This window comes from Notechis scutatus, chromosome 3 (genome assembly GCF_049901735.1).
Source record: "Notechis scutatus isolate UNSWTSFEM ecotype Mainland chromosome 3, rNotScu1.2, whole genome shotgun sequence".
Taxonomy (NCBI): domain Eukaryota; kingdom Metazoa; phylum Chordata; class Lepidosauria; order Squamata; family Elapidae; genus Notechis; species Notechis scutatus.
This window is the reverse complement of record NC_142011.1, coordinates 116407993-116423322: the sequence shown is the minus strand read 5'-3', so window position 1 is coordinate 116423322 and position 15330 is coordinate 116407993. Positions and strand designations below refer to the sequence as shown.

Here is a 15330-nt window from a genome sequence, read left to right as displayed (position 1 = left end):
TGCTAACATTATACTTCTGGGGGAGGGGGAAAATTTCCTGCCAGATGTGCTTTCCTGGTTGCCCCAATACAAGAGCACTCAGGAAGAAGTGGTTAATTCCATTATACCTTCAAACAGTTTGCGGTCCAGGCCTCCATGAAGCAACAGACATGGGAAACCCCTTTAAACCCCGGTGACACCTTAATACAACAGTTAAAATAAGTGCTGAAGAAAGACACATGGTTTGGGACCCATTGAAGCCAGATGACGATGAGAGGAGACTTGGCATGGAAAAGTGACAAATTGTACATTCCTGACAGTTTATGAACACAAGTCTTGCAGCGAAGTCATGACGCCAAGCAAATTGCTTCGGGTTTGTAAAAACCCTACACTTGGCCAGGAGGCAATTTTGGTGGCCAAAGATGAAGAAGGACATAGAGAGCTATGTGGTGAGTTGTCCTGTGTGCACTTCTATGAAGCAACGGCTAGGGAAGTCCCCCAGATTGTTGCAGTAGGTGGCCGACCCAACCAGACCTTGGGAGAAAATTGCTATGGATTTTATAGTGGAGCTACCAGAAAGTGAACACTGTGATTTGGATCGTTGTGGATCTGTTCTCTGAACAGTCCCGCTTTGTGGCATGCCCCAAACTCCTATCCACCCAGAGACTGGCTAAGATGTTTGTACAACACATCTACCGACTGCACGGAGTGCCCAAATGCATTGGCTCAGACCGACGAGTACAGTTTACAGCAAAGTTCTGATGTGAATTAATAAAGCTGATAAGGTCTTCCCAGGTTCCATCCGAGTACGAATGGGGCCTCAGAATGAGCTAATGCAGTGGTAGAGCAATACCTACGTTGTTATGTTAACTATCAGCAGCCCAACTGGGTTGAGCTCTTGCCATTTGCAGAGGTACCATACAATAATTTAGTGGGTATCAGCACAGGGTTCACCCCATTTAAGATAACCACAAGGATGGAGTTCGTGCCTATGCCTTCCTCCTCAGTAACTCTCAAGGAGTTGATGGACTTCCTAAACAGAGCATGCAAAGATGTAAAGAAAGCCTTAGTGAAAGCAAGAAAAGGGTAAAAACAACAAGCAGACAAAAGGAGAGCTCCCCAAAAGGAGTTCAAGATGGGGGAAAGAGCGTACTTATCCACAAAATACTTAAGGTTAAGGCAACTTTGTAGGATGTTGGGCCCCAAGTATATTGGTTCATTTCCTATTGTGAAAATCATCAATCCAGTCACAGTAGAGCTACAGTTACCCCAAATATTGGGAAATGTGCATCCAGTATTCCATTTCAGCTTATTAAAACCAGCCTAAGGGTCGCAGCTAAGACCAGTGGGGAAAGAAACCCCGGGCTTGATCATAGTGGGGGGAGAATACTATGAGATAAAAAGGATCCTAGATTCTACTTACTACAACGGGAAATTGCATTCTAGTGCAATGGAAAGGATATCCAAGGGCACAAGCAGAATGGGTCCCACAATGTTAAGGCAGACCGGCTAATGAACAGATTCCATTTGAAATATCTTCAGAAACCAGGGGGAGATGTAAAGAGGAATGGTATGAACTCATAATGGTAATATCTGTTTGATATTTTGTAGGTATCCCTTCTTTCCAGGGGGCCAAAATGTCAAGATTGAATTTGCTTATGCTTCCTGTAAATGTTATTACTGCTCAACTTGCCAAAGAACTGGAGGGAGGGAAGGGGAAGATGGAATGCAGAGGCTCCAAATTTCAACAGGAAGAGCTAAGTACCCACCAAGGACACTTCTGCAGGTGTCAGCCAAGACATCAACTATTCTCAAAACAAAAGGACAATTCATAATTGGACAATGTGACCTTGTCCAGTGGGAAGAGGGGAGAAATCTATTCTTTAATTATGCAGGATTGCATGGGAAAAGTTAGATATAGTTTTGCTTTCTTTGGTACTGAAATGATGTAAGTTTTTGCTATTGGAATTACAAAGTTCCGGAAAGTGTCTATGTTTGTTGGGTTCATTAGTTGGACTGTTGACATAAACCACCAATTGTAACATATAATGCAGAAGTTCGTTTCATAGCTGTAGAAAGGCTAATAAAATAGATCAGATTACACCTTACAATATTTATGAAGCAACTATAAACATAAGTTGCAGAATTCATTAAGAAATACCTACCCATAGATTTAGATACTGGTAAGCTGCCGATATATAAAGCTTTGTATTTCTGAACAGACTGTCTTACAACATCCAATATATCAGCTGTGGGAACAAAAGAGAACAGATTTGTTCCAATCTGTTGTTCAGAGAATAAATTTTAAGGCATTAGAAATAAGGAGATACTGAAACATGGCACTTAATGAGTAATCAAGTGATCCTACAGTAAGTCTCACTGAGTTCATTCACTGGTCCTTCAGAGTGCCATCAATCTAAGAAATGGAAGTTTTTATATGAGGTATCAAATGCTGCATTGCATAATAAGGGGGCAGTCAAGAGCACACCTGTTCCTTCATTGTTTGAAAACAAAGAATACCACTGAAACTCCTCTTCAGGTTGCCAGAGACTTCGGTCTGGCAGTAATTCTTTCAGCTGTGTTTTGGTGGCAAAGGTGGCCAGCAGATGTGCTCTTCACTGACCATCTCTCTGATTTCCCACCCATTTTCTTAATTCTTCTACAATTATAGTGGATATTCAATTGTGTATTTTCAAACTGGACAATAGGGTAATTTTACAATACTGTGTATTGTAGTTCGTGATGCATCAGGAAAGGTATGAGGGACCTCGGATCCTATTCAGTGAACTGATTTACCACACATAATAGTCTGTGAAGGTCAGACAAAATCCATTCAAAGATAAAGACACCAAGTAACAAATGTCAAGGTGAAATTCAACAAATATTTTTTATATAGCGAAAATGCTGCTTCGTGATTCGAACTTTCATCCCAATGCAGAGGTTCTTTCTGGAGTAAGGTGATAAAGAATAGTGGTTCCTAATATAAGGAATATTCACTACATCTCTGTAATTGTGAGGAATAATAAAATGCATGTAATTAAAGAAACTTGGTCTATAATATTGTTACCTTGCAGAGGTCTGTCATTTGGAGAAATAGATTCAAGGGTGATGGATCGAGAGAGGCTGCTACTTGCCACTGCTTGCTCAGCCATAATCTATAAGATAAAAAAGGCCATTACAGTTTAAAGCCTATTTGTTTTTATAGTAAAACTGAGGAACAAAGTGCAAGGGCTCCAACTGTATAGGCAGAAATAAGAACTTAATATATCAAGTTTCCCTCCTTCAATAAATACATACTGATCCTCTTATTAGTTGAGTTTACTAACAGGTGCACAAGCTTAATTGGCACTTTGCTGACCGACTATCAACCACTAGAAATCTGGTTCTGATGAAGCCTGTGAAGAGCATGGTTCAAAAGATTTTTTTCAAAGCATCAACCAAGTGGGACCTCTATTGACAAAAGTTCACACAATGAGACCAAGCTGCACAATTTGTACATTTTGATGACTACCAGGGATGTTCACAAAGTATCGTAAATATTATGTATGAACAAAAAAAGCTTCAGTTATATGATGAAATCCATCTCCATAATGATCATAAATGTTATCATAAAAGAGGAACTGACCTGAGGTACCCACACTACAGCACTGGTCAAAAGGGCCCAGCAGAGATTATACTACCTGAGACTTCTCAGGAAACAACAACTGAATGGAAAATTGCTGGTGACCTTCTACCGCTGCACCATAGAGAATATTTTAACTTACAGCATCTCTGTATGGTTTGCCAATTGCACAGTGGCAGATAGGACAGCGCTCCAGAGGGTTAATGGCAATGGTGGTATTTGACCGGTTTGGCCCGGCTCTGGCGAGCCAGTAGGGGCGATGAGCAGTGGAGATCGAATTGGTTCTCTCCGCCACTCTGCTGTTGGGCCCATCCACCCACCCGGGCTCCCATACTCACTTTTATCGGCTGAATTTGAAGCACAGCTGCTTTGTGTGGCACAGAATAGTGCTGCGCGGCAGCTGCTGAAGCGACCAGGATCATGCAGGCTTGCAGGAGGCGAATTAGAATGCCTCTGCACCTGCGCAAAGTGCATGTTTGGCGTGCGCGTGCACGCAAAGTGTGTGCATGAGTGCAAAGCACATCCACCAAACCATGGCCACTGAACCGGTGGCAACAATATTTGAATCCCACCACTGGTTAATGTCATTGCCCAGAGGATCATTGGTTGCCCTCTCTCCTCTTTAGAAGAGCTTTATAGCTCCCGCTGCCTTAAGAAAGTTCAAAACATTCTCAAAGATCCATCTCATCCTGGGCATCCTTTTTTTTTTTGAACTATTATCATCTGGTAGATGGTACAGAATAATAAAAACAAGGACAAATAGGCTGAAAAACAGCTTCTATTCCAGGGCAGTAACCATACTGAATTCTACTGTATAGCACAATATTAATGCAATATCAGGGGTTTTCAATTCAATTGTATAGAATGTGAAGGATGTGTGTTTGTGTTTTATTTTTATAGTTATAATGTACACCGAAGATGGCATTTAATTTTGTTGTACGAGGTGCAATGACACTAAACTAAATTAAACTAAACTAAACTCCTTGCCTGAAACCAAAATAAAAGAAGTTTGGATAATAGATTCCTTTAGGATCCTTTGCTGCCCAACCACCTTCTCAACATTCTACCCCCTCTCCCCAAAAGACGTCTGTAGACAGATCAATAATTACCCAAAATTGTTGGGTACAAGGATGGCTTCTTGATCAGGAAGCACACCACCACTTCCTTCAAGGCCAAATAAATCACCTCACTCCCTCCAAAGAAGCTGATACCATCCCACGGACCCCTGGTCTACCTCCTGGGCCACACTAACAATGCAGGAAGATCTAGGTGATTGAAGTTGGTTTGAAATCTCTAGCTGCTACATCAGGAGTCACAAACTCAAGCTCATCATCAAACTAACATGAGACTAGTTTAGTTGAGGCACCTCAACTAAATTAGCCTAATCAGAGTCCAAGTCCAAGAAGATTGGAGTGATTTTGCCCATCAAGAATATTCACATACAGCAAAAACCCCATTATTTAAAATAGGTGTTTATCCTTTCAGGGGAATAGCAGCAAAATAGTAGCAATGCATCAAGGTGTATCATCATTGCTTCCCCGCAGCCTCATAATTGGATGCTTTCTTACACGCTGCTTCCAACTTTTGTCAATTTGTTCTTGAGATGTCTTCTCAACATATTGTTTGACTTCTAGGGAACTCTAGATAGACAAGATTGTTCCAGAGGGTAAAATAATAAAGTTTGCTTTCCACCTGGGACAGCTTGAGTCCTTAGTAGATGCTATATATAAGGGTTCCATGCTAACTCTTTTTCTTTGTTCTACAGCTTGTACCCAGTAGATTCATTCATTAATGTCATGTCATGATAAACTGAAACTGTAAAGTGAAAAGTGGAAAGTCAGTCTGCTTTTCCCAGTAGTCCTCTGAATTTGACATTCCCTGCTGTGCCTTCTTGCTTTATTTTCTGCTGTTGCTACCTCCTCTCTGGGAGGATGCCTTTATCAAACATTCTTCCCCTTTACCTCAGTCTGTGAAACAGGTAGGAATCTCACAACTTGAACACTTTCCTACCAATAAAAAATAAAATATTACAATAATAAAAAGTAACCCTCTAATACCAACTGATGGTCCTCTGGGTTTGAAATGTTACTACCCTGCCCCTTTTTGACCAAGCACACAAGCTATAATTTAAAAAGTCAGAAACAACAAAACAAAACATACAAGTGTTATTTTCAGCTTAACATGCACATCTAATTACAAGTTTAGGAAATAAGGCATTTAGTGCTATTAAATCACACAGTGATTCCAACAAACATGAAGAAATGAGATTCTTCATAGATGCATGGTGGGCAGGATCTCCTGCTCAAAGAAAACAAGATGGAACAGTTTATACAGAGAACAGAAAATACTAGAAATAAGAATCATCAGCAAAAATGAGGTGACTTCAATCACTAAGAGAGACAGATAAAAGAAGCTACTGCATTAAAGAACAGTAGATAAGTGCTGTACTCCCAAGGCCAAAATACTCCGTTCTAATGGTTTTTAACTGCAGCACAATCATAATCAATTTAAAACAGACTGTCCTGATTCACATCATTTATTCCTACCCCCCCCCCCCCCCCCAGTTTAGCAATGTGATGTGACTGCAAAAAAGGGCAAACGCAGTGTTAGAAATACAGTTTCCAGGACTTTGAGGGAACAAATGGTGACTCGGCTATCAATGCAACCTGGCTCTTCTCTAAGCTCTTCTAGAATGAAGAGCCGGTGAGCAATAATTTTTTTTCAAGACTGATTTTCATTAAAAATTGGATAATGATTTGGTCATTTTATTTCACAAGAAATCTAATACATAATTGTGAAACCTGTAAGAACTCAATCAGCTCTAATTCAATTAGAATTAAAAATATATGTATGTGTGTATTATATGTACACATAAACTCTCATATTCGTATGCTAAGATAGAGATATGTGGCATGCTATCGCTAAATCTACTGATAAGGTATTTGAAGAGTCTTATCAAGAACTCCTTTCATTTTGCATACCACTTTTTAAAAAATTTAAATTGTATTTGGACTTAAAAAAATAAATTAAGATGTTAAAAGTCTGTTTTTTGTTGTTTGTTTTTAAACCATTGGTCTTTCCCACTATGGTGCTATGTGAGACAGAAATTGTGGATGACTACAAATTGGTACTGCTTGGTGAAAACTGAAAGAATCATAAAAATATAAAGGGGCCCTTTAGGCTATCAAGTCCAGCCCCCAACCGAATAGATGAATCCAAATTAAGGCATCTTCAACTCTGCTTGGGACACATCCAGTGTTGAGGATTCTACTACTTTTCTTGATTGTTGGTTCTGCTATAGAACCTTTTTACAGTGAACAGTTCTTGACATTCATTTGGAGTCTGCCTTCCTGTTGTTTAAATCCATTATCCATTGTCCAGTACTCTGGAACCCTAGGGAACAGTTTTTGACTTTCTTCTCCATGTCATCCTTTTAGGTATTCAGAGTTGTAACAAGAAGGCCTTTCATCAATCTTTTCTTAAATGTAAATATCCCTTCTGCAGTTGCTTTTCATAGGTCTTACTGCCCAATCTCTTGTTACTTCACTGTTCTTTTTTGATCCTGTCCCAATTTGCTACTTTGTATTGTTTATATATGCTTCCTAAAATGAAACTTACATTTATCTTGGAGAATCAATGAATCTGTATCAAGGTTCCAGTAGAGACCACGAGTGGTCTTTCCTTTATTAAAATAATAAACAGACTCTTCCTGGTGGTAATTTAAATAAATAAAACCTAGTCTTCCTGAGCAATGTCTAAAATCAATATTATTTAAAGGCACCATTATATGTCACCACTATTATGTCTTGAAATACTTTATTCATCCCATTCCTTCCCAAACCTGTTCCCTCCGTTGCACATTAGATAATTGTCATAGACAGGAAGCCTGGCAAATTTCATTAGGACTTCAGGAATGTTCTGCCCACCATCTGTAGGAGACTCCACCTGCTCACGCAGAAGGTTACCTTCAGAGGGGTACAGGGAAACTGTGCAGGGAAAATATCAGCATTACCATATGTAGAAAATAAACTGGCTGCTACCTACAATGTACTGGCAGGCTTCCAGCTACCATCCAGATCATAACTAAAATCTTGTTCGCAAACCTACATCTGTTTAGTTGAGGAAGACAGACATACAGAACAACAGAAATAGAGTAGCCACCCATAAAAGGGAAAATAGTTCAGTAGGAATGTATGTTTGTATGTATGTATGTATGTATGTATGTATGTATGTATGTATGTAAAATTAGAAATATATATATATATATATATCTGTATATATCTATATCTATATCTATATCTATATTCTTAAGTTTTTGCGGGTATTTATATGTATGGTATTCAGCTTTGTTCGGGTATTTTCCCATGTCATTATAGTTGTGCTTTTAAAGTTGTAGCAACGTTTCGGCAGAATCTCATCTGCCATCATCAGGCTTCTGTATTGTGTTCGTCTGTGAGTCACAATACAGTCACAATACACAATACAGAAGCCTGATGATGGCAGATGAGATTCTGCCGAAACGTTGCTACAACTTTAAAAGCACAACTATAATGACGTGGGAAAATACCCAAACAAAGCTGAATACCATACATGTAAGTACCCGCGAAAACTTAAGAAAACACACACACACACACACATATATATTTCTAATTTTACAAATGAGTTCTTACATTAATAAAAGTGATCCTGATTACTTACTTTGTCGTTAATTTATATATATTAATGCATCTTAAAATTATTTTTAAGATTTTATATAAGTATTATTTCCAGAATGAGCACTATAATCTGTGAGAGAGATCAAGCCTGCCAAATGATGAACATTTAATCAGTACATGCATTCATTTGAAAAAAAATGTATCTTTGTTTTAAATACCTCCTATATATGTTTTCACTGTTTTTTATGGCAACCCAACATCCTGTTTGGTAAACAGCTTAGTGAGACCTTCTGATGAAACTTCTCAACAAGAGGCTTCCAAGCTTTGTATAGCTTAGAACAATATTTCTCAACCTTGGCAACTTTAACTATGTGCTCTTCAACTCCCAGAATTCCCCAGTCAGCATTGAATGCTGGGAGTACATGAAGTCATTCAGGACTGAATTCTGGTAATCAAAGTTCACACAGCTTAAAATTGCCATGGTGGAGAAATATTGGCTTAGGCTCTCACCAAGTCTACATCTGGTACTGCTTAAGTGTTTCAAAACTAATTCATTAACTTTTCCTGTGCTGTTTAAAAAATTCCACTCCACTCTTTCCTCTTTTCTTTTTACTTGTTCTGATTCTATATATTTGTTTATTTCTCCCAAATTGCTGTTTTTGGTATGAATATCAGAAACAGAGTAACCTGGGAGAAATAATCAAACAATTTCCCTTTCTTTCTTGCATGCTTTGCTATTTGTAGAGATCTGCTGTTTTTTATTCTGGATATAATTGCCTTTTTTAATGCTGCCCTGATCACCAGGAGCACCCATGTAACTGGTCTTATTCTTACTGCAAATCCACAGAGAGGAATAGCCAGATGTCATTCCACGAGGTTCAAAACCTCTCTCAAGAAGTGCATTCCCAGATCTTCACATTTCAGATGACTATAGTTATCATCTAAAGCAGTGGTCGCCAACCAGTGGGCCAGGGACCACTGGTGGTCCATGAGAAAATTTTGGTGGTCCGCAAAGAAATGTCACCCCCAAAGCACTCCCCCAAAGCAATTAATCCAGGCTGCATGGTAACACAAGGCTGCGTCACCCACATGGCAGACAGGAACACAAGGCTTGCGCCGCTTGCATTGTGAACAACATGAGATACTGAGGGGAGGGGGGGAAAAGGGCGGAGGGGGGAACTTGCCCCACTTGCTCCACGCGCCTGGCCTGCCACCGGGCTGCTTCTTTCCGCTTCTTTCTTCTTCTGCTTTTGGCTACACTCAGGAAAGCAGAAAAAGTATTTCTTTCTCTCCCCCAAACTCCACCAGAAATGAGTCTTTGGGACCCTGCAAAGCCTTCTGTTCCAAGGGGCTGCACCGGCGCGACAAGTCTCACAAAGACTCATTTCTGGCAGAGTTTAGGGGAGAGAAAGAAAGACTGCTGCTTCTGCTGCTTTCCTTGCATGAAGCCAAAAGTCTCTCTCTTTCTTTCTTTCTTCTTTCTTTCTTTCTTTCTTTCTTTCTTTCTTTCTTTCTTTCTTTCTTTCTTTCTTTCTTTCTTTCTTTCTTTCTTTCTTTCTTTCTTTCTTTCTTTCTTCTCTTCTTTCTCTTCTCTCTCTCTCTCTCTCTCTCTCCCCCGAGAACGGAGCTGGAGACGGTATCCTGCCATCCCAAATAAAGAACGATCAATCGGATCAATAGGAAAATGGGGTGGGGAATTTTCCTGCAGACTTTTTTGGGGATTTTCCCAGGGTCTCTGGTCCGCAGGATTTAAAATTATGAGTTTGGTGGTCCCTGAGGTCCAAAAGGTTGGTGACCCCTGATCTAAAGCTATCCAGGTCCAAGCACATACCAATATTCATACATGTGTTATACCATTATGCTGATTCCTTCTATGCAAATTGATCTCCAAGCATTTGTTTTAAAAAATGAAATACTACCTATGCCTTCAGCTTTTGCTCTTATCCACATACATTTCAGGTAAACCCCCAAGAAACATAGCTATTATAAAAATTGCTTTTTCTTTCTTCACTAATCCTTCAGTATAGTTTCACTACCTCTAAGGATATCCTGTGTATTTTTGCCCTTCTCCTCTGCTATTGTATTCTCAGATAGAACAATGTTAGCTCTTTCATGCAATTTGCTGCATGAGTATTTCCATTTGTGCGTCTTGGGGTTCTCTAAACTTGGTTATTAGCTGGCAGATGTTTCAGTACCCAAGAAAGTAACATTAGTGTGATGTTACCTACCGTGTTTTCCCCAAAATAAGACCTACCATGTTTTTTGTATGTGCTCAATATAAGCCCTACCCCCAAAATAAATCCTACCTAAGCACCTGCATAGCCAGCTAGCTACCCACTCTGTCTGGTTACTTGCAGTGCTGCGGTGGCAAGGTGAGGTGGGCGGGTGAAGCTGCCCCATGCGCCCCGCATTGGCTTACCTCAAGGCCCCCGCAGTCAGGCCATCCATACCTCAACACCTTCTTTACCTTGTGGCAGCAGCTCCACCAGCCCCATCCAGCAGGACCTTGCATGGCAGCCTGCCCACTGCTTCTGCTTGCTCGTGTTGCTGCAATGGAGTAGGAGGCCAAGCAACACGTTGATGCCACAGCCACAAGGCAAGGCAGGTGTTGGGGCATGGATGGCTTAGCTGCGGGGGCCCTGGGGTAAACCGGTACAGGGTGTGTCAGGCAGCTTCACCCTCCCTGCCTCACTTTGCAGCCAAGGCACCAGCACATCACTCAGTTTCCTGCTCCATTGTGGCCATGCAAACAAGCAGAAGTGGGCTGGCAGCCACGTGAGATCCTGCTGAACAGGACTGAGGCAAGTGTTGGAGCATGGGTGGCCTTGGCTGCGGGTGCCCTAAGGTAAGCCATGGGGCAACTCTACCCTCCCTGCCTTGCAGCAGTGGCACTAGGGTGCGACACAGCCTCCTGCCCCACTGCAAGCAAGCAGATGAAGTGGACCTCCCATGTACTCAAAATAAGCCCTAATGCTTATTTTGGGGGGAAACATGGCAGTTGGCTAATGAAAACACATCAAAGGGAACTTTGGGGAAAATTTTCCCGTATTTTTTTGTTTTTGCCCTCCCAATTTCTTCTTTCAATTTTCAGAGAATTATCATGCAGAGATAGACTTGCAAAGTCTTTGCTTTTTTAAAATAATTTTCCATTGATTTGGAAAGTATACAAAGGGACCAAGATTATTTTAATATTCATTTTGTCTCCCATTCCTGCAGAATGAAACATCAGTTACATCTATTACTTAGTTTCAGTACTGAAAACTCTTGACGTTGCACTTAAAAGTATATTCTCAGACCCACAACCTTTCCATATGTAGCATATGTGTGTCTGGGTGCACATGCACGTGATGTGTGTGTGTGTGCGTTTATGTATAAATGTAAAGAACTGTGCTACAAGACAGGAGGGATACCTTGGAGCACATTTCATGCAGAGCTTTGGCAATAGCCTTGCCAGGCACATTGCAGTGGAAGACATGGCACTTCAGCACACACGTGTCCTTGTCACTGGCCACGAAAGCAAAATCCCTGCAAGGAGAGGAGAGCCCAATGAGCAAGAGCAGGGGCTCCAAGCGCTAGCTTTGCTTCAGGAGGAAATGGGGAACTTACCTGTCCCTTGACCAAGCATAGCATGTAGGGGGAAAAAAGAACGGTTAATGGAGAGTATCTGAAGCAGCTACTCTGTTAATAGCTTTGGAATAAATGGTGATCCCACATGATAAGAAGCAGCAGAAGATCCCATGAGAAAGTGGTGGGTAATCCTAGATATTTTGCACCCAACAGAATCTGTAGCTTAATAACTCACTAGTTACAACATGTGGACTGAAATGTTGCCCTTGGAGTTTTGTTTCAGTAAGAAGGTCTCCTTTCTCCAAACCACCCATTATTACTCACCTGCCTTTGTTGCAGCCCACCCCCCAAACACGAATATTGATGATGGGCTGGCAGTGGATGAGGCTGTGGTCCAAAGGATCCACCAAGTTCATTGTGTCCTCCTTGAGAATCATCACCATGTTTTGACCCTGTTAAGGAAGGCCGAAAAGAGTGAATGGCGCAGGAATGAAAACCCCTCTGTCTAAGGCATGTTTAGCAAAAGCTGTAATAATGGGGACAGACTGTAACTGGGAGGACTATCCTATAGTAGATATGAAAGGGAAAGTTCCTTAACATAAACACCTTGGCTCTCATTTCTGGATGAAGGCTTCTTAATAGCCCTCTCAATATAATCAGGAAAGAAGTCTAACAGCAGTCATTGAATAGGTCCCATTATATGAAATGCATGAGCTCTCAGCATAAATTTATCTAAATTTACAGAGTCTTTAGATTTACATCACCAAACAGTTCTGAAATAAATCTAATACTGCAATCTACTCTTGGACAAAATAGAGCACCTGTGTTTTCACTATTTTGGTTTTGTTTTGTTTTGTTTTGAAGAAGGCACCAATGAGAGACAGTTTGGTGTAGTGGTTAAAGTAACCAAGCTAGAAACAGGGATACTGCAAATCCTGCCTTGGGCACAAAGTGGGCTGGGTCACCTTGGGTTAGTCACTTGGGTCAATCCTAGGAAGCAGGCAATGGCAAACCACTTCTGAAAAGCTTGCCAGCAAAACTTCAGGGACTTGTCTAGGCAGTTTCTGAAAAGTGGACACACTGAATGGAGGGGGCAGGAAATGGAACAGATGCATTCGTTTTTGATCCAAACTGTTCCAAGTGTTTTGTCCTATTCCAGCAAGTTGTCATTGCAGTGTTGCTTTGCCTTCAAAATCTTTTGAATTTTCCTCCTCAAGTCAGTACAGAAGATGGGTCACTCACTTCCCTGCTGGTATTGGCTTAGACCGGTTGGGAAGGTCTGGGGGGTGGGGGAGGAGTTTGGAATGAAATAGGAGTATTTAACAGCAGATAGATGGAAATGGATCTCATGGTAATGCTGTACATGTGCTTCAAATTCCTTTTGCATAGCTTTTTCAGATAGACACATAAAAGCAGAAGGAGCCAATTTATGGACAGGGACTTTTATTAGGGTGCTTTCCCTCCTGTATTCCTGTTCCTCCCCAGTCTGTTTTAGTTTAGTCTATGGAAAGTTGGGTTAGGGCATCTTGGGAACTAGTGGTCTGCTGAACGTGGCCCCTTTTTTGGTCTTCTTCCACATTTCCCTGCAAGTAGCCTACCAGGACTTTGGGGTTTAGTTCAGGATTTTCAAGGGTTTGAAGCAATGCATGACCTGACAGTTTGTTTACTTGCCTCCTACTTTGAGATTCATTTGGGACCGGGGCTTTATTTTAATTCCCTTGATGTCCTTTCTAAGTCTGTCTCAGATAGCTGCGGTTGCTTGCTTCTGCTGCAGACATTTTAATTGGCTTTGATGAGTGGGAAACTCTTGCTTGCTTTTTCTTTCAGTTGAGTCACTCCAAGGGCTTCTAATCTTTTCTCCATCTCCAACTTCCTCTATCTCCAACTCTACAAACTTGCAACTGTTTCTCTGACTGCCATACTCATACATTCTAGAATTTCTGATGGGGTGAACTTTCTGTTAAGAAGTAGGCTGCATTGACAGCCTCCGTTATTGGGAAGGTGGGTTTGGCCATGACAATTCCCCCCCACACCGCCACCGCTGTCCAGCACTTCATAAAATTGTCCTCTGCTACCATATATGCTCAAATGATTAAATAATAAAACATCAAATAGGTTTTTATTTCCTGGCTATACCCCACTGTGATTCTTCTTGGTGTAAGCCAGGGGTGTCCAACCTTGGCAACTTTAAGACTTGTGGACTTCAACTCCCAGAATTCCTCAGCCAGCTTTGCTGGCTGAGGAATTCTGGGAGTTGAAGTCCACAAGTCTTAAAGTTGCCAAGGTTGACACCCTGGTGTTAAGCCATTTTGTTTAACTTACTAGTTTGACTTTCTGTTCTGAAGGCTGCACTTTTTGTATTGATAGAAACTGAACATAAAGCTCAATTTGGAAAGTCAAGTTGCCCTAGAGCCAGTTAGTCAAATGTAATGATACCAGCCTACAATGGAACAGAAGAAACACATTTGAAAACGAGTGGAAACATCCCCTGGTGCCAACTTCATCCAGGCCAAGGGACAAAAGAAAACCCCAGATCTTTTCCCCTGGGGTTTTATATACCTTAGGCACTCACCTCACCCCATCTATCAGCAGGGCCAAAATTGTCACAATTGCTTTGGGAAAGTTGCTGGATGCAATTGTTTACTGCAATACTGCTTTTGCCTGGTGCCAAGTCCTCCTCAGGAATCTCAACCCAGCCTAAGGAGCGCACAACGAAGCACTGGGAAAAGAGGGGAGGGCAGGCAGAGAGAGGCAGAGAGGGAGACAACATCAATAGGCATCAAACATAGCTAATGTTTTTCCAACCCTCTTTCAGCTGTTTAATAAATCTTATGTGTTACTGGACCGCTGAGCTATATAGAGAAAAAGATGCCTTCCGCGGTCCAATTTCTAACCCTCTCTGTGTGAAATTGGATACTCCTAATGTATCCATTGCTGACTCCATCCAATCTCCAGTCTTTATAATAGCAAACACTTTTTCTCCCTGTTTAAGTAATAATGAAATAATGGAAAAGCCTGAATGTTTTCTGTTATTCATCCAGTATCCTATTATATGGGGAGCCCAAAGGATCATGAAGCAGTGGGGCTGGTTTGCCCCGAGAGCCCTTCCACCGCCTTTTTAATTGATTTTTTTTTTAACAAGGATTAATTATTCTTGTTAGGGATAACATTGTTTTACCCTAACTGTTTTGGGTAAAGATAATAAAATGATGAATCATGGTTTGTCAGATAAAGTGTATGTGACTTTAAGCTAAAGGAATGTAATTAAGGGTGCAGCTGTAAAGTACTATATAAGCAGCAAGGCACTCTCTGGCTCTTACTGGCTGGCTTATTGAAGACTGTGTTCTTACTGGATCGGGAGGAGAAGAAGTGTTGGATTACTTTGAAGATATTTCTCAACGGAGAGAAGATAAGTTTTGGACAGATTTATTATATGTGTACTGACACTGGCTATTCGACATGGACTTTGCAAATAGAGTATCCCTGACAAGACTTGACTGAAATTGA

At 41.1% G+C, this 15330-nt stretch overlaps 1 protein-coding gene across 1 annotated transcript in view; it reads right to left on the bottom strand.

Annotated features, from left to right (window-relative positions):
- Nucleotides 1–15330, bottom strand: part of APBB3 (amyloid beta precursor protein binding family B member 3) — a 56486-nt gene that overhangs the window by 8232 nt on the left and 32924 nt on the right. Inside the window, exons 5-9 of the mRNA XM_087961021.1 lie at nt 14396–14542; nt 12148–12275; nt 11667–11781; nt 3047–3134; nt 2145–2228 (exon numbers count right to left, since the gene is read on the bottom strand). Of these exons, the coding sequence (XP_087817147.1) occupies nt 2145–2228; nt 3047–3134; nt 11667–11781; nt 12148–12275; nt 14396–14542 (562 nt within the window). The remainder of the gene's footprint in view (nt 1–2144; nt 2229–3046; nt 3135–11666; nt 11782–12147; nt 12276–14395; nt 14543–15330) is intronic.